Source organism: Macrobrachium nipponense, chromosome 5, assembly GCF_015104395.2.
Source record: "Macrobrachium nipponense isolate FS-2020 chromosome 5, ASM1510439v2, whole genome shotgun sequence".
Taxonomy (NCBI): domain Eukaryota; kingdom Metazoa; phylum Arthropoda; class Malacostraca; order Decapoda; family Palaemonidae; genus Macrobrachium; species Macrobrachium nipponense.
This window is the reverse complement of record NC_061107.1, coordinates 109,722,801-109,750,221: the sequence shown is the minus strand read 5'-3', so window position 1 is coordinate 109,750,221 and position 27,421 is coordinate 109,722,801. Positions and strand designations below refer to the sequence as shown.

Genomic DNA, 27,421 nt, shown 5'->3' with positions numbered 1-27,421 from the left:
ATATGGCTTTTTAACTGTACCGTAAACATTTTTCTTTATTACTCAGATTTTCAAATTGCGCAGTATGTACTTGGCTAATTCCCACACTGTTCGTTATACCAGATGGCCAAGCAAAATTTCACCGTAATAGTTAAGACTTAAGACACTGGTTATATTTCTCTATAGGTGTTTGTTCTATAGATTGTAGATTGATAACACATTCACGATTTGCATTGGTGAGCCCCGGTCTTGTTTGGATCAGCTGTTTCCTTTTATTTATTTGGATGTTTCTGTTCAAGATCCTGCTACAGTTTACTTATCATTTTTCCATAGTTGCTAGTGAATGTTTCCACTCATATGGTATTACGAATTCGAAATGCATTCTTTTCCTTGAACTTTTTTCAAATAACTTTTCAATTTCGATTTTCTTGATGTTGATATGTATTTCTGATATGCATAGTTGAACCTCACCGAATGGTCTATCTTCTAATGACAACAAAGACTTAGGTAGAGTCAGAAATATTGGTAGGTGTTGTGTGCTCATTTGTACTTCTATATGTATCAAACATTCCAAGTATAGTGATTTTATCAATGGCGTTAATTAATTTAGTTTACTAAAGAAGGTATTTATATTTTTGTTCCCCCAGGCAAATTCATATATTGTCAACATACTTGAATCACACTGCCTGAAGTGGATTGAATTTGTTTAATATTCTTTTGAAAAAATCTATAAACAAATGACAAAAGGTTAACCATAGCCTTTTCAAAATTTTGATGATGTTTTCCCGTGAATTTAGATTGACATTCTTTCCAACATATTTTAATTGTTTATCGCCTAACTGTCTGCTTTATCTATAAATATTCCGGCAGATCGTCAGTAACACTTGAAACTCGCTACACAGAGATTTTTTTTATTAGCAACAGATATGTTACCAACAAAGGGTTCAGAATATCCACAAGGTGTTTTGCTGTATTGTATGATGCTTGACCAACTGGCTGACACCTTTGAGGGTAGAGGATGTATGCTGTTTTCTTAAATATTACTCAGGAACTCGACTAGGGGTACCAGTGACACAGGGGCCAGAATGATTTATTAGGCTGTTAGGCCGAATGCCGAGTGATTGCAGTGATGTTGAGAAGGGCAGACTGATTGCCTTTTTTATTTGTTTATTTATTTATGACGAATTTCGAAGTACCCCTTCATCAGTCTAAATTTGGAGGAGATTCTTACCACTTTCAGGGTGGTTGTGATATGTGATGTCCACCATGATGGGAAGTGAGCAGTAGTCAGGTGGTGTGTGAAGGTATAGTTTCCTGTAGTCACCACTGGGTTTCCATGATCTCTCTGGCTTCTTGACCATGTGGAGTAGTTAGGGCCAGGTGCTGGAGGCTTTCTTGTAAAAACTTATGCTATCCATTTCTCTGAAGGCCTTTTTAGCTATGAAGAGTTTCCCTGGTGGCAGGTGGCTGAACTATGAGTGGACCAGGTTGCCCATTGCTTTGATGTGATAGAGGATACTGCGTTTGACTGGAAGACATGGAACTTGTGCAGCAGTTGGTGTAGTTTAGTGGCCCCTGCTGATGAAATGGGTGACTGTATTGGATACATTGAGCCTTGTACTTTTTAGAAAGTAGATATGTGTATTACACTGCTGTGGGGAAAGTTCACTAGCAGCTGATAGTGCCTGAGGAAGCCTGCACAGAGTAAGTCTTTTTAGATGTCAATGATGATACATTCCTGCCTGTATATCCTTCTCTTCAAGTGAAGGATTAGGTGTCAGTGGCTATGGGCTACTGCTTATTGTGAAATTTTGCCACTGGTATCATTGACCTGAAGGCACCCTTGTCCACCAGGAGGTTTTGGGGTGGCCATATGGTCATTTTTTTGCCCAGCTGCAGCCTGGGTTATTGCTCATCCTCCAGTTTGGAGTGCTTTTGAGAATATGTGTACACTGTTTGCCCCTTTTGTCATAGATTCTTTGTGGTTGTCAGCCCTGGCTTCACAGATAGCAGGGGTTTTGTTGTGAGGCTTTAGAGGTTTCTAGTAATTCAGTGTTTTTCGGGAGTTTTACTATGAGTGTACCTCTGCTGTTTGGCTGACAGTGTGATCAAGTCTCGTTGGCAAGATCGACCTTCTGTGGTTTGCAGTCTATTTTGAGTCCAGGTAGAATAATGAGGTATTTGAAATAATCCCAGGATGCCCTTACTGATGTGTTCTACAGTTGCATGTCGAGGGGATCGAGGCTTGTTGGGCATAGGTGGGTAGCAGCAAGAACAACTTCATGTTGAGGAACTGAAGGTTCTCTATGTAATTGATCCTTAACCCCTGTGTGTCTAGACAGTGTGTGATGTAGCGGGGGAGAGGGATAGTCTGTGATCACCTCTGGGATGTATTCTGCCTTTTTGTCTTGCTTGGGACAATTTGTGGTTGGAGTTGTATTTCCAATCTTTGGAAGCTGACAGATAGTTATTGAGAAGGGGCCAGCTAGATTATTTCCAAGTATTAGAATCGGCCGCCTTTAGTCTTAAGGTCACCAGTTTTTGATGTGAGAACTGCGTATACTATATATCTAGTGTGCTGTAGAAACAATTTTCTAACTTTTTTGAGCTAGCTATAATTAAGATGCTGCATTTACAATGTGGTGCAAAGTCTGTTAGTAGCCAGGGATTAATGCGAGAACCTGGTTTGCCTCTTAAGTGTATTACAACTAGTTGCCATATTTAGCCTGTTAGTGTCTGGTTGTTAGCAGATCAGAGATGAGCGACATGTCCGTCAGGTTGCTCCGAAGGGTCACAAGAGTGCCTTTGATTTATTGTTGGCCTGATCTGCTTTTGTTACTGCATGTGGATGGAAAAGTTCTTGCAGAACTAATGGTGGGGCCGACCCAGACAAGGTGCTTCAGGTTATGTCAGATTCTTGACCATGTGGTAGTGAGGATCCCCCATGATGATTGCTAATCATTAGCAGATAAATTGAGGTGCAACATTGGAGTGTGGGATGCATGATACCAGAGGCTGATCAAGTCGTAAACACGATTATGAATGAATTCACAGTTTTGTAATGGCATTTGTCATGAAGAAACAAGAGATGGTAAACATCAGCTTATAATATATTCATTATTAAGAGATGGAAAACAGCATGTTATAATGGACTGCAGAGATGATTTTAGTTGAAACTGAAATGATACCATGTATAATAACTAGACTGTTTTACAGAGTATGAAATAAGTTAATTGGAAGTCATAGGCAAGTTACCAAAGAATGATGATCTGAGGGAATGTAATAGTAACAACAGGGGCATAGCTTTTACGTTGGTTGTAGTGGAAAGTTCCAGCATGATTATCCTCAGTTGCCTGGAGAAAGAAACTGATAAAAAGTTCAAGGATGAACTTGCTGGTTTTAGAAGGTAGGAATTGCTTTCATCAAATGTGTTAAAGACATTGTAAAGCATTGTACTGAATTTTAAAAATTCTTTCAAATGGTTTCTGTTGAAAAGTTATGCTGAAGGGTTCTTGTTCAGTGAAGTTATAATATTAAGTAGTGGGGTGCTGCAAGAGAATGTTATTTCACTTTTGCTGTTTATCGTCCTCATATATTTCATAATGAAAAAGTGGTCGAAGATGGAAACGAAGGTTTGGGTTGGAGTAATGTTGAGTAGATAGGAGGGACTCAAACTGAACAGAGACGGAAATAATGAGGAAAGAATTTGCACAATGGACGAATTAACATAGATGAAGAAAGGGTTAATGAGGGCGATTATTTCAAATATTCAGGAAAAGTGATGTCCATTACAGGTTCTCTTTAGTTGGAATCTAGTGAAAAACTTAAAAAGCCTAATTGAAACAACGCAAGTTGAAGAAGACTTAGGAATTTAATATTTAGGCAAAGTACACTTTGTATTACTCTACGGAGATGAATCTTGGAACGATCATGAAGCTAAAAGATTTTGTCGACAGCCATTGAAAATGCACTGCTTCCCTCTAATTGCAGTTACTGTGAAAACTAATAAGTTGAGTCTTTGAAAGCCTTGTAAACTTATTTCAGTTACTGTTCCACTATATAAGTGCAATTATATTTACTTGCAACGTAAAATATTTGAAATTTGAAGTGGATGGGTGTTGGTTGAAATTTTTTTATAACATGGTTAGAGTATAACGCATCAATTCCATGTGACTTGAGTTCTAACATTTTATCTCCCTATTTTTTCTCTTTGCAGGTGAGTGTTAACTCTACTCGTCAAATGTTTATTTGCGTAAGTATTGTCAATTTAATGAGAATTAAGTATGCACTGAATACAATTACTTTTAGATGGTAGCTTTTGAAGAATGAGTGCAGTCTGATCATTTATAGTTGAAAGTAGTATACATACACACACATATATATATCTATATAATGTATACACGTGCAATTATACACATGCAATATAAAAACATCGTATTGTGCTTCTTAGAAATCAATAAAAGGATCCACAGTAATATTCTTGTTTATCCAGATGAAATATATTTATGGAAATATTTACTAAGATTAAAGCTTTTGTCCATCCTCCTGTGGACTTGATCACTAACTAAATGAGGTACATGGTATTGGTGAAGAAATCCAAATAAACATAAAAAGATAAAGAAATAAACAAGGTTAAAATATGCGTACAAGTCATTGGGTAGTATTCCTTTCCATAATTTTCTGTGATCTTCGAGGTGGGACAAAGCGCCGGTCTTCTTCCTGAATGACATCTTGAGGGTCGTTAGCCAAAAAGGTAGTTTGTAGATCAGACTCTGGAACGGGCGAAGGGTGGTTATATACATTATCAGATTGAAGGAGGCTGTACACATATCTGAAGTTCTTAATTCTGGCCCCTTTGCAAATTTCTTCACTCAAAAGTAAATTGTTCATTATTCCAGTATTCCCCTCAAAGGTGTCATTCAAAGGACCCCTTCCACAGTTCTCCTAGTGGTCCTATCCGTACTCATATTTATAACTTTTCCTCCCTTGAAGTCGATGGCATGATCAGAAATCCAAAGTATGCTTGGCAATGGCACTGTAAACGTTGCCCAAACGTCAAGCTGTAATATGTTCATGTTTCCTCTGGTCCAGTCCATGTAACGACCGCTTTCACCAATATAGCATTTGTCTGCAACTCTGTTTTTGATCATTTTCTTTTTAAGAGTATTAGGGTACTGAAAAACTACGCTATATCCATGCCTTTCTTTTCTAAGATTATTAGAGACTTTTCAGGTCATGATTATACGGAAGGGGGAAGGCATTTAAAATTAGCAGTCGAACAACGTTCCCTAGGATTACAAAACATTATTCTGGCTCTAGAAAGACATTTGTCGATAAAAAAAACTTGGGGTAACATAACTTTTGGAAACTGGTAGTCAAGAATTCAATTTCTTAGTCAATGAAACTAGGGTCACAAACTCGAAAAGCTCTTAAAAACAAATTGGTCAGAACGTTGCGTTTGATTTTCTCCTGATAGGAATAAAAATGTATGTGCGTATTTGTGTGAGTACTTTTCCTGAAAACAGAGAATTTAAAAGACTTATTTACATCATCCCGGTGAACAACCAAGTCTAAAAATGGCAGATGCTTGTCGACTTCCCTTTCCACTGTAAACGTGATGGATGGAAGAAAACTATTCAGTTGTAAAAGAAACTGATCAAAACTTTCGGCATCGTCCTTATAAATAATAAAGATATCGTCAACATATCTTACCCATATAAAAGGTTTCAAATCATCCGGAAGTTTGTCCACAAAAAGTATTTCAAAAAATTCCATACAAAGATTAGCTAAAAGAGGCGACAATGAGGATCCCAAAGTAACCCCTGCTTTTTGTTGGTAGAAATCTCCTTCAAACTCAAATATGGTGGATTTTACACGCGTCTTTATAAGCTCACAAATTTATTAATAGGAATAGGTGGCGTGAATTTTCCTTTTCGGCAATTTTGACCAAATTATCTAAAACATAGTCAAGGAGCACGTTAGTGAATAAGGAGACGATGTGCAGACTATACATAATTCCATCCAAATTTTTACCCACAATTCTATCAGTGAAATCAAGATTATGTTTCAGATGGGTCATCTTGCCATATTACTTACCAAGTCACCTAAAACCTCTGCCAACCAAGAGCTCAAATCAGCTACAATCGGCCTCAAAGGGATGCCTTCCTTGTGGATATTTGGAAGACCATAGAAATAACTAAACGAGGGTAGTTTTCTTTTCAGTTTACTGAGATTAACCGCTTTCATTTCTTTGGTGATGTCACCTTTCATAGTGTCCTTAATTTTCTTGTTAAACTTGGACTGAATGTTAGAAATGGACGGAGCTACATAAATCTTGGTGTAAGTGTTAGCGTCACTAAACAATCTAACTGCCTTAATAAGGTAATCTGACCTACTCATAACCATCACACATCCCCCTTTGTCGACCGTAGAGATTTTAATGTCAGATTTCTTTTTTAGTCTGTGAGGAGCTTCTAAAAGACGTTTAGGAAGATCTGTTTTTTCCTCAAACGAACTGAATAAAATCCCTCTGACGAAATCCATGTTAAAGTCTGAATTTTTAAAATTGAACAAACTGATATTTCCAATTCCTTTTATAAAATCCATAACTTCCATCCCCAAAGAAAAATTAAGACCCAGGCCTCAAAATAATTTTGCAATCTTCATCCAGGTTAACTTCGGTTAAAACTTTTATATTGTCTGAGTTATAACATTTATTCCAAGGTGACACTTTACACAAGTTTCAGGAATACGACCCAATAACTTGTTCGCATATTTTAACCTTGTTTATTTTTTTTTTTTTATGTTTATTTGGATTTCTTCACCAATACCATGTATCTCATTTAGTTAGTGATCAAGTCCACAGGAGGATGGACGAAAGCTTTAATCTGTAAATATTTCCATAAATATATTTCATCTGGATAAACAAGAAAATTACTGTGGATCCTTCTATTGATTCATACACGTATATATATTATATATATTATATGTGTACATTCACGAGTTTATTTACGGCATTGCTATTTTAGATATGGTAGATATCAATTAAGTTAATTGTTCACGTATTTATTGAAGCATTCCTTCTTCAAAGAAACTAAGAGAAAACGGTATCATTTTCTACGGCTTTTAGAAAACGGTTTTCATTTTCTTTGAACAGGTCTAACAGAGAGAACGGGTAAGTTCATTTACAAAATTGTTGCATTTAGCTGATTGCTTCCTTTTAATGATTCGCCAATTATTTAGTACTCAAACTATCTTAACTTTAGGATATTATTAAGAATAATATTAAGATAAATTAAATATTGTGTAATTTTCTTAGTGTCCTGGATTTTGCTTGTTGATTTTGTAAACAAGAAACGTAACCGTAATGGCAGGGATTCTATTTTGATGAAGTTTAGTATACACTTTAATGTTTTAAGGTACAGTAGGTATAACCACTCGAGTAATGCGCCTCACGAAAGAATGGTAACTTTTGACCGGTTGGGTTAATTTCTTCTTGGGTTAATTAAGAACATTTTTACAGCCACGATCCTTTTCGGCTGACTGACTGACTCCCAACGGTCGAAATAGCGCTGCCATTTTGTCGATTTTGTCGTCGACTTGAGTTATTCAAACTATTTACTCCAAAACATGATGGTGGATTTTGGATTTCTAGTCTTGATCTAGGCCAGTAAATTGGATGAAATGATATGTGGCAGCTCAGGAAGGGGGAAGGGGAAATGCTTGAAGGGGAATCGATCATGTTTGTCAAGACAAATTACGTGAATAGTATCATCCACTGAAAAGATTGATTGACCGAGTTTCTTCGGAAAGCCTTTTGCGGCGAGCTGTGTTGGAGGCGGCGATGGTGGTTAATAATGGTTTAAACTCATTATTCCAAAACACCCACTGTATTAGTCGCGTTATATTTTTAGCGTCTTTCACTCTCAGAAAAATATGATTTATGCTCATAATACGCATAAATGCAACAATTTGTTTTCCACTCAAAACCCAGCAATGTCTCTTTACCCTCTAGCCTGCACGAAGAGGTTTTTTTTTTGTTTTTTTTTTTTTTTTTTTTTTTTTTTTGGGGGGGGGGTGAGCACCAAGCTAGAATAGTTAATAAAAATAAGTTAAACTGTGTCATTAGGGATGGAAGCTGTTGGGGAGCACGGGGTAATTAGAGAAGCTGTTAAATGATTACTTGAAAGAGAGAGAGAGAGAGAGAGAGAGAGAGAGAGAGAGAGAGAGAGAGAGAGAGAGAGAGAGAGAGAACGTCTTGTTTAATACTCTTCCATTGAAATTAGATATTGCTTTTTAGTTTCCACCAACAAATGTAATGAAATAAAATTGCCTGGAATGCAAATGACACCTGTCCCTCCCTGCAACAGACACCCACGGGTTTCGGTTACTACTTTCACGAAGCACAGCGTGGACCTGCACTGCATAGTGCAACCTAATAATTTCCGGTTCCGTCTTGGGTCCTTTTGACAGCGTAAGTCCTGCGATGAGAGTGTTCAAATATTCCCATCCTTTCATTGAAAGAATTCAGTTTGTCCTCAAAACGGTGCAAATCCTATGACGCCGAAAGTCCAACTGGGAAATGAAATAAGCCACGCCCTGTTTTCAAACAGTTATCATACGGTTGGCATGGCTGTATCACCTAGATATCGCCTTCGCTCTGATCGGACGATGTCTAAACTCACAACATTCCTTTGGCTGAAAGACTGAGTTGGAATAATTCAGGGTAACCGAAATTGTTGGTGTTTTTGACATAAAGCTTGCTTGACTTGGCTAATCATTTTCAGTACTTCGTCATATCAAGACATTTAACAAGTCGTCCATCCTTAGGAAAACAATTTTTGAGCTGCTGTGATCCTCTTTGAAGAATCAGTGTTTTCCTCTTTTCGCTACTGTCTGCCATCATCCAGTTGAATACTTTACCCATATTGATTATAAATTCGATAAATTTAAAAAAATGGTCGATAATTGACACAGTGCAGTTTGGAATCGTGAATGATAAGCTTAACTAATGGCTTAATGATTGGAATTTTTAATGTTCCATTATTAGCCTATTCATTCTATTTATGAAATTTTCTTAAGATACTGAAGGAATGCCTTTGCTTATATATTTCCCACAAATTTTTTTAAAGTAGTTAAAATCAACGATGCAAGTCAGGCATTTTGCCGTAACCATTACGGTTGGCAAGGGGCAATATAAGAGCAAAAGCGAATTAGTTTTGCTGATCTGTGTGGTCAGTAGTACTGCCTGATGCTTGAACGCTATTTTCTCTTTAAAATTATAGGGAGAACCACAGGATTTAATCTAGCACGTCATTCATCAAATTAATGATTGATTATGTGTGGAACGTTTCACATATCTTGATTTTTACAGCATAGTAGATACTCCAGAATTAAATTACAAAATGTGTCATTTTTTACGACAATCGTCACCAGTTTCATGTAAAGAAGTATAAGGCTGGGGAAGAGAATTTAATAAATGATTTGCGATCAAACTCAGATGGATGATGTGCCCCTCCCCACTGCCTCTCTCTCTCTCTCTCTCTCTCTCTCTCTCTCTCTCTCTCTCTCTCTCTCTCCCCTCAAGTGATGCATAACTGAAAGTGGTCCCTGCTTTGTTGTTATAGCCTAAATCTCATCAGCCAGAGGGAAATTCACCAGAAATGAGGCCAGGGGTATTTTAAACATATTTGTATGATAAGTATTTGACCTTTAAGCTGGAAGAACCTAATTATAATATTATTAACGTGCACAGAGATATTATGAAGTGTGGCGACGGAGAACCGAAGATGTCATATCAAGGTCATGGGAAACTGAGTGTAGAATCTGCCTCACCTGAAGAAATAAAAGTTGACTGCTCTGTACATCCATTTTGGAATCATTGCAAGGGAACGTTAATTCCACCCCAATTGATGACATATTTAGAAGAGAAGCAACACAAGTCTTGAAAGATCAAGGTGCGATTAGAACTGAAAGATTGAATAACCTAATTAATGATACCTTAGTTCCACTTCTAAATTAAATTATTACTCTTAATTCCACCCTCATAGTTAATGTAATAAATGAAGCTTGGTTATATGTTAAAGTTAAGCAACATATCCCAAGACTAAGGAGATTTTTTTTATTGTCAAGAATATGGTCATATCTAAGGTTCTCGTAGGATAAAGATGTCAGGCAAGTCTGTCACGTGTGTTGAGTGAATTGAACCAGAGTTTTGTGTATGTTATAAAGAACCAAAATAAATACATTACGGAGTTAATCATCCATCTGCTTCACAAAATTGTGATATATAAATCTTGGAAAAAGAAATTCAGACATTAAGGGTAGCTGAATGCATCACATTTGCATAGGCTAAACAGGAAGCATTAAACTGGTATGTTAGACCAGGAATATATTTTTACAATGTGGCTGCTAAGCAAAGAAGAAATGTAAAGGCCTTCAGAAATGCTTCCTTTCTTAATGCGGCAAACTGTGCTGGTGCCCCTTTGGAGGCTGCACCAGTAATTTCTGGTGCTCTGGCCTCTTTAGAGGCTATGCCAGTTGTTGCTGGTTCTCCTGCCTCTTTGGAGGCTGTGTCAGATGTCCCCAACACTCCTGCCTGCTCGGAGGTTGCACCCATTATACCAGGTGTGTGTGTGTGCCTTCCTAGGGGGTTGTGCCAGTTCTGGCTGCTCTCCTTCTTTTGGAAGCTTATCTGGTACCTCTGTCTTACTGAAGCCTGCACCAACTCTAACAGGCACTCTTGACACTTTGTAGGATGCACCAGTTGTATCTGTCACTTCCACCTCTCCTCAGATAGCGCTAGTTTTGTGTGGTGCACATGAACTTTAAATCTTTCACAAATAATGCCAGCAAAGGTTAATAGCACCTGTAATACTTGGATAACTGTACTATGTGCTGGAGGTTCCTCCTCCATGGAATCAGCACCATTATCAACCTTAAAATAGAAGGCACCCATAAATAATAATCAATCTCCTGGAAAAAACGGGAGTACTCTCTAAATCTAAGTGAAGCTCATTCATTTTCGTCAACAGAATTGCCAGGGATTAAAAGGTAAATGGGAAGAACTCAAATTGCTCTAATCAGATATGTCTCTTATGTGGGTAGCTCTGCAGGAGACTGTGATAAGTAATAATACGTCTCTGATCCCATGAGAGTATACAGCCTATCAATCCCCTTTTAACAGGGGTGTAGTTTTATATATTTTTAATGGCACCCCACAAAATCCTTTAAGTATCCAGTCTACGCTACAGGTGGTAGCTGTGCAGATCCATTTGCAAAGAAGATAAACAGTGCGCTTTCTGTCTACCACTTAAAAAAAGTCTCCCCCACTGATGAATTTAAGTCGTTTCTTTAGCAGTTCCCACATCCATTTGTTATTCTGAGATATATGAATAGTAGAAACCCTCTTTGTAGTGATATCATAGCCAGTTAAAGAAGAAATTGATGTGGTTGTGGAGTAGCAGATCCCTGGTTAGTTGCAAATGAGTTTGCTAATCACTTTGCTGATGTTGCAAAGAAAAATGACAGACACTATTCAGATCAAAGAAGGCTAACAGAACCAGAAGAAACTGATTTTAATACATCAAAGACTGAACAATACAATGTACCTTTTACTATGAGGGAATTGATACAGTGTAGTGAAATAGTACTCGGTCTGGATGATATAACATACTCTTTGATTAAGCATGCACCAGAAATAAAAAATTCTTCATATTAAGCCATATTACAGAATGTTTTGAGAACATATCATTCCTAAGCTATGGGAGAAGTTTAAATTACTCCCTTCATGGCTGTGCAATATATGGAAAAAATGGTGAATACATGTTTGACCCCTGCTCAGTGTGGTGTTATAAGTCTGCATTCTAAAACTGATGTGTTGGTTTGAATGAAATCTTCAGTTTACGAAGCTTTTGCTAACAAATGGCATCACATCATTGTTTTCTTCGATCTTGAGAAGGCCTATGATACAACATGGAGATTCGAAGGGGTCTTTAAGAATGTGCCATAACCTGAGAGGTGCTTTGGTTCTTTTTATCAAGGCTTCTATAAAAAGTAGGGTATTTCAGATTCAGGTTGGAGTAACATTGTGTAAGACCTAGTAGTGCCACAACGTACTGTTTTAAGCCTAATCTTGTACACGGGCAGAGAATTCCCAGTGTTGGTAAAATAAGGTTTCTTGGGTCAGTTTTTGATAGCAAGCAGACTTGGACGCACTGAACTCCCTGAAAATTCTGTCCCACACTTCACAGGGTGCTGACCAAAGTCAGGTATTAAGACTATACAGGGCCTTGCTCTTTTCAAAAGTAACTTATGGGTGTGAAGTGTACACCTTAGCAAAGCTTAGTAGTCTTAAAATGCTTAGTTGAATTCATCATGGAGTAAGAGTGGCTACAGGAGCATTCAGGTCATCTCCCAATGAGGGCATGCTTGCAGATGTTGGTGAGATGCCTCTGGATCTTTATTACCAACGTCTGTTCTTGAGCAGGTACAGATTTCAGAGGCTCCCTAAGTCCTTAACGGACATTTGTATCAGAAAAAAAGGCATTGGCAATTTTCTAAAAATCACCCAAAACAACCCAACCATTTGCCTAGTAGTAAAATGTATTATCAGTCAATTAAACATGCCAAGAATGGAGACTTTGCCAGCTAGATATTTGGTTAGCCCCCCCGAAACATTCCAGAGGTAATTTGACAAAAGCAGAAATGTCCAGTTACCCAGTGCGGGCAATATTTTTAGCTTGTTCTCCCTTGCATGATAATTCTGTTGCATTTTTCACAGATGGCTCAAAGTCATAGGCTGGTGTCGGCTTTCGATTAATGTTGCACAACGCAAAAAGAAGTGGGAGATCATTATTTACTGCATATATTTTTACAGTAGGACTACATGTGGTTTTAAAGCCCCTAAAAGAAATCTTAATTCTTAACGGACAGAGTTTTACCATAAATATGTGAATCGAGAAGTGATTTTCAGTCTTTAGAATCTTTTAACTCTTTACTCTCACTTATTTTAGAGATTGTGGAATGGCAGTTGTTAGGGAAAAGAAGAGGTAAGAATGTAAATTTTTTCCTGGGTGCCTTCCCATGATTGGGTTTTTAGGGACAAGCAAGCTGATGAACTTACCAAGTCAGCTATTGCCTCCCCAGAACCCTTAAAATTCTTATTACCATATAGAAATATTTCCTCTTGTATGTCAGAAAATGAGAAAGCTTGTAGCACTCTGGGAAAACAGCTAATTACTTCTGACTCACATTGGGACTGAAACCTGGCCTTTCAAGTGAGCGTCCAGGGTTAGCCAATTGTTCTCAAAAGTCATGAAAGTAGTTGAACCCTAGGTACTACAGACAAGAGGTTTTTACCGGGCAGGTCCCTAGTGCCTTACATACCAGCGAATTATACCCAACTTCCTGACCTAGCAGCTAGTGAATTGCTAACATTTCATTTGACATTCCAATTCAATATGAGATATGATGGAAATAAGCACATGGGAATTTGTTTCACAGAAATCAGTTTCTGACTCCTCGGAACCAAACCTCTGTCTTCCAAGTAAAAGTCAAGGGCGTTAGCACAAGTCATAAAAGAAGTTGGAACCTAATTATTACCTGTTAGCAATTCACTAGCTGGTCGGTCGTTAAGTTGGGTAAAATTTGCTTGTATGTTAGTCACTAGTTGCCTGCCCAGGACAAACCTTACGTGAATAGTGTTTAGGTTCCAACTTCTTTAATGACATAGACTCTCACTTGAAAGATTGTTTCATTTTCGTATGCGTGTGAATAAACATATGTATAGGTATATAAAATCGTACATCTTTTGTAAATCCTGTTAAATACTCTACCCTTGTTTTGGTAGGTCTATTAATTCTTCAATTGTGTTAGATTCCCGGTACACATTTTTACGTAGTAATCCCATCTGTCACTTATACGAGCTTTCTTTGTAAACTCATTTTTATATTTCTTTAGTCTGCTAAGTAAAGGACAAGAAGTCGAAAGGCCTTGTAGAACTCCATTGTTTCTCTTTCCTTCTTGGATTTTGTCTATATATATTCTTCACGTCCGATATTTTCGTGAATCAGTTATACATATATGTATGCATGTATGTATGTATGTGCAGTAAAATTGAGACCGAAAAAGTTAAGAATTTGATATTTCGCCAGGAATAGATTTATTTGAGGGCAACATGTACAAAAATCTCAGAAAGTGACAACTGCGAAATGCGATGTAAATAGTATAGTGTCGGAATCTATTGTGTCAGAGTAACCAATAATAAATAAATGTTTTGAAGGTCAAGCTTGATAATCAATATCATTTTGTTCTGAAAACCTACGTTATCCCTGGATTATTTCGACAGTAGCTGTTAATATCAGTGATAATCAAAAGGTGATACAAAATCTTTTCAACCATTAATTACGCTCAGATATTACTGTAGCCTTTTTCCGATTTGGATGTGAATTTTCATAGCAAAACGTTCACGAAAAGAGCTGCGTAATTGAAAAGGACATACGTAGTTAAAAAAATCAAGGCAACTAAAGGACTGCAAATCTACGGCATTGAGGCGTCTTACAAGTAAATAAGGTTATTGAATGTTATCAGATCCGTTGTCAGAGACACACACGGAAAATAATAGGCCCGAGAATGCCGTACGATAACGTTTTCACAACTAGGCGCTGAAGAAGGAAACCAGGGCTTATTTTGTGCCCTGACTCGAGTCGTCGTTCTGCTGTCCACTTTAGGGTTCGATAAAATTATATCTGGCAACTCTCGAAGGGAGCGAGCAAAGCTTAAAGGGAATCGATCAGGATATCCTATTTGTTTCATTCTGGGTCACTTTTATAGCTTGAAAATTCAAATGATATGTTATTAATATATGTATTAAACTTTAAATTGTTCATTTTAATATATGTGTAACGCCATACACGCTAGCAAATCAGTTTTCTCATTAAAAGTAGACCCCGGTAACTGCATTCGCGTTCGTGGTCTAGATCTTGGTTGCGTTAAAGTAGTGTTCGGTTTATCAAACGCACTGGAACAGGGACGAAACAATCGACTGCAAAGTATCTCTATAGAAATTGAAAAGACGGCTCCGTTGAGAGAGAGAGAGAGAGAGAGAGAGAGAGAGAGACGAGAGGAAAGGGATCTGACGAGAGAGAGAGAGAGAGAGAGAGAGAGAGAGGGTTGGGGAAGAGACAGAGAGACAGACAGAGAGAGAGAGAGAATATATTGAACTCAGGCGCGAAGTTATAAGATAGCAGTAAAAGGGCATAATTACGTGTCATTAAGAGGGAAGATGAGGTTGAGCGCTAGAAATCGAGCGAAATTTCAAGATGAGGAGGATGGCGGAGAGGAGAGAAGGAGAGAAGGGGCGGTGGCGCACGGGACTAGAGGTTTGCCGTTATGGAAAACGATGCATAAGAGAAAGAAATCGAATTCGTTTCTGAATTAGAGTCCGAAGAAGTTCTTTCAGCCAAGATTTAGATGTAACCATACTGTGTTGCACAACATTATGAAAATTGTTTCTGTCATTTCCACCATTAAAGGGGCGAAGTATAATTGATTTGGAGTAATCAGAGACCTTACAAAAGAAACTGTTTATTTCACCCGCCGCCATTTTGGATCATGAACATTGGTGCTTACAGCGGACCTGGACACGTGGAATGTCAATAATCAGTAGTTGGTGCATACTGCATAGCTCTTGGCCTCGCAAATATGGAGAAACATGACAATGGCAGTCATTTTTTCCGCTTCCGAAAGACAAAGACAGGTTTACGAAACTAAAAAAACGTGTTTGATGTCATTTTAGTTCAGCCAGATATTGGGTATATATGTGACCCTCTAACAACTACTTTCAGGCTGGACATTTTCGTCTCGACAGGTATTAAATTAACAGCTTTGGCAAATATCACTCGTGTCATAGGATCAATGTTCTATGAGCGTTGCCTTCTCATGTAAATAATCACGAAGGCAAGATTGAAAATATAAGTTTCAGACTTGTTTAATGCCTGATTTGAAAATTGTTATGTTAAGAATTGCAAAAATATTTGGCAGTAATTTTTTTTATCTACTGTAGATATAAGTTATAAGAATTATAGAGTAAACAGCTTTGAATTGCAGGGTTTTGGGTATTGCTACAATGTATGAACTTACATCAAAGTAGTGAGTGATTAATTGTAATCAAGACTTGCTTTCGAGGACATAGTATAGGTAGAATTATTTGTCATGAATAACTACATATTTATTTCTTACTTGTCACATATAATGTTTTTATTTTCATGAAATTATTATGGTTCTTTTATGTTTATGTATTGTGCATGGTCTGTTAACGGTGATTGTCGATTGACAACTTAATGTGTTTTAAAACAAAAAGTTTGTCATGTGTTTTAAAACAAAAAGTTTGTCAAAGTTGTTTTTTTATTTTTTTTATATATATAAATAAGAACGTCCATTATCTATTCAGTGTTTATCGTGTATTGATAGTCATTGTCAGTTTGTAACTTGATAAATTTTTTACCAATTTTCATTTTGGTAGTCTGTAATTATTTAAAGTAGAATAGGACAGTAAGTAGTTCTAAATTGAATTTCAAACTTTCATTTTGAGAATAAGTTACTATATTGACGACCTCCAAAATAGGTGCAAATCTCTTGGTTGTATGTTCTGATACCCAGGATCACCAATGGCTTCATCCAGCCACTTACAAATATTATCATCCTGAATGTCCATCCACTGTGACTTTCCTAAAGGATAGTTGGAAGTGAGCATCTTCAGACCGTAGAAAATCAACGAAACGTTTGTTTCCCGAGTGCAGAGTGCAGTCCAGCCAACCACGCTCCAAGGTCAGAGCAGAGACATCCTTCCCTGCAAGAGCCCAGTTGCAGATCACCAACCAGTGCGAGTCATTCTGAAGAATCTGCAATATGATCCCCTCGACTATCGAAGTCGTCCACCTTCTCATCATTTTTTCAAAGACCACCACTTCATCCAGAAGAAGGATGTTTTATTTGGAGGTAAAAGAAGACTTTAATATGGCCGTCCTTCTAAACCAGTTCTGGCATGGCAGATTCAAAAGGTGAGAACCTTCAGCAGGTCACGAAAAATGCCAAGCTCCCCTGTTTGTAGCAGATAACATCTTTGCAGAAATGGTTGCGAAACCAATATCAAGCAATAGCGGTAGTGAATTAAACTTTGAAAGAATGGTATCAGATCACGTGAAGCTTACTCACTATCTCATGAAGACTGTAGCTTCCAAAAGCTATGCCCTGAAATCAAGAATGTCTTGCAGCCTCATAAACCTCTCTGCAGCCATCTGAAGTTTGGTCGCATGAACCATTATACCCACCCAACATTGTTGAGAATACTACATGAAATCAACTTTGGCCAATTCCTCGTGCCGTTGCTGGGACATTGCCATCCGTTCAGGCACCACATAAGAGGAAAATGTATTACGTTGGTATACAATACAGGACTGTAGCAAAAATGCATTAGTACAGTATTATATTTATTGTGGCGTATACATGTAGGGTACAGTATTCTTTCTGTCCCAGAATCAACTGCTATGCAAAAAAAAAAAAAAAAAATGATTCAAGTGAAAGCCTTTAGCATTCTTCTCAGATGGCAATAACTACTATGGTGCAGCCATACATTATTGTACTCTTCATGGAGGCATACATCAACAGTAAAACATAAGTTTAAGAAGCGTCTTTTCATTACATTGGATACAATTATTGCTGGTGAAAAATTCAGAATGAAGCCAAGCGAACCAAAGCCACATTACTAATTTGTTGATGCCGTACTTCACGTTGCATTCATGATATGTCAACATCAAAGGTAGTGTACTGTAAGGAAATAAACCTTGTAAACGACTAGTGGACGTGCACTACGTGCTTATCTTAGCGTATAGCAGCATCCTATGTTTGTTTGGCCGTCACTTCAATGATAAAAGTCTTCGCCGTTACATTGAAAGATTTTTTCCCTTATTCCGAAATGTATACTGTACTATAGAGTAGTCCAATATTGTATTGTTCTGCCCATGCAGTAAACAAGGAAATGATATCATGAAACAATGAGTAGTAGGGGGTGAAACTTGTAAACGAAACCCACCTCGCCTTTCTTTTAGCTCATAACCAGTTTCTGATGATCATTTTCTGATAGATAATGAAATGCTTTGACGATACACTGGAGTCAACTCGCGTAGTTAATAGTGTACAGCAATTCCATATCGAGTAATATGTCATATTCTAACCAGTATTAAGTGTAAGCATTCATTTTAGGATATTAATTTCCTTGTCATTCAATTTCACATAGTTCTGCGAAATGAATTGCTTCTAGAAAAAAATTACTTGATGGCGCCCTAACTAATGCAATCATTACCTTGGTAGGTACCCCCTTTCTCACCATCCACCGTGTTGCATGAGATAAATTTGTAACTCGCATCAGGATCAAACCCAGATCTTTCATTTGAAAGACGAGACTGTTGCCCACCTGGGTTCGATCCTGATGCGAGTCAAAAATTTATTTCTGTTCCACACGTGATTTTTTGGTGATTTTATATATCATGATAATGATTATATGAAGACTTCAGCATCTTTATATATATATATATATATATATATATATATATATATATATATATATATATATATATATATATGTTATTGAGATGTGTAGCCATAACAAAATTCATGACAATCTTGTGGCAATCCTAGGCACTGTATGCCGCACTCCAGGGACACTAGTATTACGACCGTTGTACTGTTAGCTTATGTTCACAGGATACATAAAATAGACAAGACTTTACAGGGACAAAAAAAAATCCTTGAGCGTTATTCGGTTTCCGTTTTATCGTATATGTGTTTGTGTGTGTGTTTTTTTTATTCAGTACAGAAGTGTACTAAATATAGTAATGTGAGGTTACATATATAAATATGGTTTTCAGTCTGTAGGTACGTCCTCAGGCGTCAGGTTAAGGAAAATAAGTAATACTTCCGTGCTTTTGCTCGTCTTCCTCTCTCTCTTAAAAATCTCTTATTTTACCTCAAAGAATTTAGTGTTTGTTCGCCTGGGCCTCTCTCTCTCTCTCTCTCTCTCTTCTCTCTCTCTCTCTCTCTCTCAAAATCTTTTATTTTTTTCCTCAAAGAATTTGGCGTTTGCTCGCCTCTCTCTCTCTGTCTGTCTGTCAAGAAAACTTCGATTTATTGTTAAAGAATTTGGCGTTTGCTTGCCTTTCTCTTTTTCTGTCAAAAAAAATTTTTTTTTTTTTTCACCCTTCTGTCAACACATTTTTTATCCATGAAGGATTTGGCTCTTTTAATGTCCGTTAATTTAAGATTTTGGCATTTGTTCATCTCTTTCTCTCTCGTTGGCAAAAATCTTATTTAGATATAAAGAATTTATTTTTCGCCCCCCCCCACCCCCCCCCCCCCCCCCCCCCCCCCACTCTCTCTCTCTCTCTCTCTCTCTCTCTCTCCTCTCTCTCTCTCTCTCTCTCTCTCTATATATCTATATATATATATAATATATATATATATATCATATATAATATATATATATATTATATATATATGTATATGACCTTATAAAGAATTTGACGTTTCTTCGTCTTCCTTTCTGTGTGTAAAAAATCTTGACTCCACTAAGAATTTGAAGTTTGTTCAACTCTGTGTCCTTCTCGCTCTCAGCAAAAAAAGAAAAAAGAAGACGCTTTTATCTAGAAAGAATTCGACGTCTGTTCACCTTTCCCTCTTTTGATCTGCCCAAAATCAATTTTTTCTTGAAGAATGTGGTGTTTGTTCTCTTCTTACACTCCCTTCTTTCAAACAGGCCTCTTATCTATGAAGAATTTGGTGTGTGTGTGTGTGTGTGTTTTTTTCTCTCTCTCTCTCTCGTTCTGTCTGTCAAAAATCATTTTGCATCAAAAGAATTTGGCGTTTGTTCACCTCGTTATCTCTAAAAATCTCTTGTACCTATGTAGATTTCGAAGTTTGTGTCGCTCCCGTTCTGTCTTTCACAAATATTTTTTCCCACAAAGAATTTAGTTTTTTTCACCTCTCTCTAGCTGTCATTCTACAAAATTCTATTACACACACACACACACGTACGTATATATACACAAACACATTGGAGTTTGTTCGCCCGTCTCTTCCTATCTGACAAAAGATTTTTACCATAAAGAATTGAGTGTTTGTTCATCTCTCTCTCTCTCTCTCTCTCTCTCTCTCTCTACAGAGATCTCTTTTCTCTTGAAGTAAATGGGCGTTTGTTCGCTTTTGACGTGCTCTTTCATTCCAATAGCACTTTCATCTATGACGTATATATTTGACGTTTGTTCGCTTTTCTGTCAAAAATATTTTCCCATTAAGAATTTGGACTTTGTTCATTACTTTCTCCCTCTCTCTCGACTTTCCCTCCCTCCTTCCGACTTTATCCCTCCCTCCGTCTCTCTCCTTTCTCCCTCCTTCCCTCTCTCTCTCTCGACTTTCTCCTCTCTCTCTCTCGACTTTCTCCTCTCTCTCTCTCTCTCTCTCTCTCTCTCTCTCTCTCTCTCTCTCTCTCTCTCTCTCTCTCTCTCGACTACAATCTCTTTGATCTTGAAACCATTTGGCGATTGTTTCGCCTTAGTTTTTCTCTCTGTGAAAGCACTTTTTTTTTTTTTCTTTCTTTTCTATGAGAATCGGGAGTTTGTTAACCTTTTCTATGTCCGTCTGAAACCCTTTTTATATCTGATAACAAATTTACTTTTGTTAGCCTTTTCCTCTTTGTCAATTGTTTTATTTTTATATTTGTTTTATATATGGAATTTGGCGTTTGTTCGCCCTCTATCTCAATTTTGTTTTCTTCCCACAGTTACGAATTTGTTCACCTCTCTCTCTCTCTCTCTCTCTCTCTCTCTCTCTCTCTCTCTCTCTCTCTCTCTCAAAGTCATCTATATAGAAGAATTTGGTGTTTCTGCCCCCCCTTTTTTTTTTGTTACAATTAATTTGTAGTTTTATTCATGTTTTTCCATTCGTTAAAATTAATTTGCTGTTTGTTCGCATTATTTTTCTCTTTTTTTTCAAAAACTTCCTTTTTTGTAAAGAATTTGCCGTTTGTTCACTTTTCTCTTTCTGTCAAAAAGTTTGTTTTTATTGTTTTCGGTTTCAATTTTTATTAACGAGTTTAGTGTTTGTCTGCCCTTTCTCTCTGTCAAAAATAATTTTTCCATAAAGAATGTAGAGTCTCTCTCTCTCTCTCTCTCTCTCTCTCTCTCTCTCTCTCTCTCTCTCTCTCTCTCTCTCTCTCACAAAGCTACCTGTAATGAATAAGGCTTTTGTTCGCTTTTCTTTTTTTTCGTCAAAAAAAATATTTTCCCGTAAAGAATTTGCAGTTGGTTTATGTTTTTGTCTTTTTCTCACCGTTAAAGATCTGTTAGGTTTTTTTAAGAATAGTATACCATAAAGAATTTGGCAGTTGTTTCTCTCTCTCTCTCTCTCTCTCTCTCTCTCTCTCTCTCTCTCTCTCTCTCTCTCTCTCATTTATTTCTCTTATCTGTAAAGAAAACGGTGTTTATTCCCCTCGCTCTTGCTCCCTCTCAATCAGAAGTGTCTTTTCCATAAGAAGAGGGTGTTTGTTCACCTTCCTCTTTTCTCTGCTGAATCTTTTATTCTTGAAGATTTTGAGTTTTGCACGTTCGTCTTTTTCTTTCTCCTTCTACTTTATGAAAAATCATTCTTTATCATGATGAATTTGTTTGTTTCTCCTTTGTCAAAAATGGTTTTTTTTTTCTTCATGAAGAATTTTCCATGTCTCTCTGTGCCACTTTTTATATTAGTCACATTTCATTAAAGTATAGTCTTCATGGAAACTTCGAGTAAAAGGAATTCCCAACACGAAGGATAGAAGGAGAGTAATAAGCAGAAATGAGATTACGCACGAAAGTGCAGTTGACAAGTAATTTAAATATGCACTGAGAACCAATTAATGCTTTTAAGTAATTGATTTTCAGTACAGTATTAAAGGCAGCATATGTTATATACTGTCATTAATTATTATATATATATATATGTGTATATATTATTATATATATATATATATATAATATATGTATAATATATATATATAATATATATATACTATATATATATATATAAAAGATATATACATATGTATATAATATATGGAATAAAGTTATCTGATATCTAAAGTATATGCCCTCAGTTCATGAGTTGTTGATTACAAGCAGATTGCTTCCATAGATATTCTTATGAATGTTTGCATACCTAAGAAACCGAGCCTATGCATTTAACTGCTGCCCTTTTGAATCATAGAAAGTAGCTACGCCTCATTGACGCCGGTTAGCGCACACAAGACAATACCATTCATTTTTTCTGTTTCCCAAAGACAAAAGAATGGAGTTTTTTTTGTTTTTTTCAATCTAAACTGTTGTGTGTGTGTGTTAATATCATTTCACTCTACTGGTGACGGGAATGTGTGTGGCCCTTCAGCGATTTCTGATAATCTGAACATCTTTCCGACGGGTTATAGTGAAAGCAGTGCCACCTGGTTGCTTGGCCCTGTAAACTTTGCATGCAACCAGCTCCTTTACTTTGCGTTAACAATTTTCTTCTCTCTCAACCTGGACTTCATTTGATTGCTAACGTTTTCTTCTTCTTCTTCTTCTGTTTGTGACAACTATGATTTCAGATTCACTAGATCTGCTTAGCAATCAGTGTTTGATTTGTTTACTTTTTTTTTTTTTTTTTTCTGTCGGAAGTGTCGTGGAAACTAGTATGGACGCTTTTCTTCTTTTCTTACAATTTGATAGGAATTGCTGTAGACGCTGCTTAAAATGATTAGATAATGGTATTTAGAAAAGACGAACGGGAATAATAGAAATTTAAGGCTATCCATGACTATTGTTCGTTCTCTCTCTCTCTCTCTCTCTCTCTCGCTCTCTCTCTCTCTCTCTCTCTATCTATATATATATATATATATATATATATATATATATATATATATATACATACACACACACACACACACACACACACACACACACATATATATATATATATATATATTTGGGGTGGTACGTATGATTATCGGTTACTTGGTTTAACTTCGTTTTTAATAAATGAGTACTTGAAACAAGTCCCCTTTTATAAAGACATTGAATCTGTATCTATTCGACTAGCGAAATCTATTCTTATGTTGGTGGTTGTGCTTCCTTGTTCAGCTTTTCTCTCTTGACAATTGGACAGGTTGTTGTTGTTGTTGTTGTTGTTGTTGTTGTTGTGATAATTAATACCTGTGGAGGTATTGATGTGATTGTCCAGTTCGGAGGCGTTGGTGTTCGTTTTTCAAATTAAATTAGACTTTTGCTGGCACGGCCTCTTGCTCCAAGCTTGGCATTGCAGATTGTTGAACAGAGCACGGCTTTCTAAGTATAATCTGTTCTCAATTTACATGGCTGACATTCTTATAAGAGTCCTATGTAAAACTTGAATCTTATACTCGTGACTAGACCTTGGTTTCTTCATGAAGTATAAAATATAAATACGTTATTGCAGTGAAAACCTCATTATTATTTATTGACATGCTGTTGTTAACAGTGGCAGTAGCAATTCTTGCAGCAGCATTAGTAGTAGTATTAGTAGTAGTCATGGATGTGTTGGCACCTGGAGAAAAACGAAGGGTTGCTGAAGGGTAGTCATTTGACTGGATGATACTTTGTTGTTTATTTGTGTAGTCAGTCAGTCAGTCAGTCGGGCGTGTGCTTTGTCCTCAAAGAGTTGAAAATCGTCTTTGGCCGTTTCTCCGAAAGTAGGTCGCGATGATTCCCAGCGGTGTAGCTCTTGTTGGGTACTTTTGATATTGATCACTGAGGTAAGAGGTGGAGGCGAAAGAGGCATGTACGGAATGCCACACCCAAGCTATTTTGAATGACTTCTTTTGACACACCCTCCCGCTTTGCTTTTTCATTTTCTGTCTGCACCCCGAGAACCTTGTCAGTGTTGTTCAACTGGACAGGTGAATTATACTCCATTGCAATTATGTCATCGAAGGAAGAATATAATTCTGCAATGTTCTGTTCTGGACTCCTTGAAAAACGACTTGGATAATTCCTGTTGTTCTGTATAGCTGATGTTTGTGTCGGCAGATCGCTCTTATGAGAATTGTAGAGGAGAGGACGTTTGTCGCTCTTCGTGGCTCTCTCTCTCTCTCTCTCTCTCTCTCTCTCTCTCTCTCTCTCTCTTCTCTCTCTTTATATATATATATAATATATATATATATATATATATATATATATATATATAATAATTACGTATTATATTATATATTTGACGATGCTGAACAGATGTCAACTAAGATTATTTGTAGAAAGTGTGTTATTACCTGTCTTATGTGTGCCTTTGGTTTGTTGGCTGAAAGAGTGAAGGACTGCGACTATTTCGTAGTTTTCCTGAGCATTCCAAAAAGAAAGGCTTGATGAGTGAGTTGCGATGTTAAGCAAATTGTTACCTTGGCCAGAGAAAAGAGAAAATTCATCACAAGGCTTAGGTAAGGATCTATGCAGTTCTTTGTTTAGACAATTCAGTGTTGTGTGGTAACAGTGACAGCAGTGGCAAAAGAGGACGGAGAGAGAGAGAGAGAGAGAGAGAGAGAGAGAGAGAGAGTCAACGGCAACCGATCAATAGTGAGGAGCCAACACGTGGTTCTTCATACCCCCTTTTCACCTTCCCGGGTCTCTCTCTCTCTCCTCTCTCTCTCTCTCTCTCTCTCTCTCTCTCTCTCTCTCTCGTGTAGATTTCTTGCAACGTGCTTTCTTATTCCAATTCACTGTAAATAGGTTAATTTGTAATGGATTTGATTTACAACCTTTTTTTTTAAACAAACACTTTGAGCTAACATTTTAGAGAACTGTAGTATTATTAATCTTCAAGGTCTCTCTCTCTCTCTCTCTCTCAACCCACACACTCCTCATGTGAGTACACTTGTGTGATATACATGATGAAATGTGTACCTTTCCAAGCTCATGTAGTTTACCTCTGAAGAAGAAACAAAATGATAAAACGCTTAAATGGAATGTTCCGTAAACAACGTAGCAATCGTGGAACTCGAATTTTGGTAGGCAACTTTTATTTTTAGTACCCTGCCGACCAAGTCGGGGAGGACTATAATTTTTCAGTTCATTTACTCCTCGGTCTGTTGACACACTGGTCTGGTCATCTCTATTCCGACACAGTTGAAGAAATTGTAGTCAAACTCCCAAGAAAGGTAGAAATGGAAATCGATTTCCTGCCTGTCAGCAGCGTAATAGTTAACGCATCAACCATTTCTATCTCAAGTGTAACATTCTTGAATAAGCAATGTTCCCTTGTTTCTCGATGTCATGAAGTTGCACACTGGTTGGAAGTGTCTATGAGGTGTGTAGACGGTCGTCAGTGAGCATCAGAGGCATGTCAGATTTCTGGTTAGTAAAACCTGGCAAGTCAGTGTGGGGGTTGGGGTACTTGGACATGAAAGAACAATTTAGCAATCATCAGCCGCCACAGTTCTTGTACGCCTTTAGCAGACTCCAAGGTTCTGGGTAAACAGCTGCAGTCCATTTTGGGGTTTTCTGTCAGCTCAGTGAAGATATCCAAGATCTTCCGCTTGGCCTTGCTTGTAGCTAGCCTGGGTTTGAGTGTGCCACCGACGCGTAGTTGGTGTTGATGTCTTCAAGGGCTTCCTCCTCCAGCTCATCAGCGGCAACTGTAGCAGCTGTCTCGCTGCCAGTCAACAGTTGGAAACCAGGATTGCCACCATTGCTGTCCAACAACACTCGTATGTCATCCCGAGGAATGACATCGCCTCGTGCAGTGGGTTGAACATGGAAATTGTTGACATCAAAACGTTTAGATGTCGACCAGGCCTTCTACCCCCTTCAGGATAAGCTTCCAAGCGTGCTCCAAGGTCTGCACGGTGATGTCCAACCAAACATCTGTCAAATTGTAGACAGCAGATCTCAGCAAAAGTTTCTGAAGATTCTCCGGGGTCGCTTCCCCCTTGTTTTCAGGCCTTGTCCCTTCTGCTCATCCTCGAACATCACAATCATTCTTCTGGAACTTCCTCCAGTACAGCCATTTCATTGCAACAGTAAAACTTTTGTTTATTGGTTTTATGAGAGCAGTTGTATGGCCTTTGTCACCAACTAATTGGTTTATGGAGTTCGCGCAGGCACATTGTCCATGAGAAGCAAAGCCTTCGCCCAGTGTCTAGCAATGCCAAGGTCCTGTCTGATGAGGAATAACCTAACAATTGGGGACCAGTTGGAAATTATTGCATTGGGCAGCAGATATCAAATCACTGTGCCACTCAAGGAACAGGGATGTTTTTCGCACGTCAAACTCAGACTGGTTTGAACTGGTGGTTACCAAAAACATTTGCTGGTGATTTCAGGAGCCTGGAGCAGACGATCTTGGACGTCCCACGGCAACATCCAGTGTTTTCCTTCCTTTGGTAAATACGGCGAAATTGACAACGCCTCCCAGCCTTGTATCAAGTGTGTCGAGAAATTTATTTTGGAATGTTTTGTTATTGAACTCATCTACATTTTTGCACTTTTTTATTTACGCGTTTTTATCCTGTGTTGATTTATATGATGTTTAAATGACGAATAGTGAAATTATTATATTTAAGGGTGACGGGCACAAATTGACTAGAACTTAGAACATTATTTATAGCTTGAGCTGTAACTTTTACAATATAGTTCTAGTCAGAGCCAGCACTGGAGAAATTCTAGAAAGTTATTTTGGTTGTTATTAAATGATAAGGACGTTTTGTATACTGTAATTTGTCAGGTAATACTAGCTTCTGGCACCGTATGGGTGAAATTAGAAAATGTTTCAAACAATCAAGTTACTACGTTAAGTATTGACTTTAATTTGTGATGTCTGTACTATTTCAGACGCACCTGGTGATGTCAATTTGCACTGTACAAAAGTGTTTGACATATTGTAAGTAATAACCTGGTGTAATAATGAAATTTAATTGAATTACTTGAATGGTGCGCTTTGAAACAATTCAAAATATTGTAAGTGTTCTAAAATGCTTGCAATGAAATCTTCTCTCTCATCAAGCGAAAACCAGACAAGAAATAATGGATGAAAACTAAAACTGAAGAGATACAACACATCCCATTGTGGGAACTTCTTTACATACAAGATATGCGACAGGTAGAATAAACTGCCACCAGAAGTTGTAAACAGCAGCAGTGTAGAAGAGTTTAAAAGAAATCTATACAAAATCATTAGGACACTGTGAATGCACAGTAAAACCTGCTCGTACAGATAAGTGAGCACACGATGTCTCCTCGGATGGACTAAAAAGTCTTTAAGGCATCCTAATCCTTGTAATTTCTTGTACACTCACTCTCTCTCTCTCTCTCTCTCTCTCTCATGTGTGTATATGAACTTATATATATATATATATATA

General features: G+C 37.5%; 1 protein-coding gene across 1 annotated transcript in view; it reads left to right on the top strand.

Moving 5' to 3' along the window:
- Positions 1-27,421, top strand: part of LOC135215582 (SRSF protein kinase 1-like) — a 335,971-nt gene that overhangs the window by 44,562 nt on the left and 263,988 nt on the right. The window contains exon 2 of the mRNA XM_064250451.1: positions 7,136-7,153. Within this exon, the coding sequence (XP_064106521.1) occupies positions 7,136-7,153 (18 nt within the window). The remainder of the gene's footprint in view (positions 1-7,135; positions 7,154-27,421) is intronic.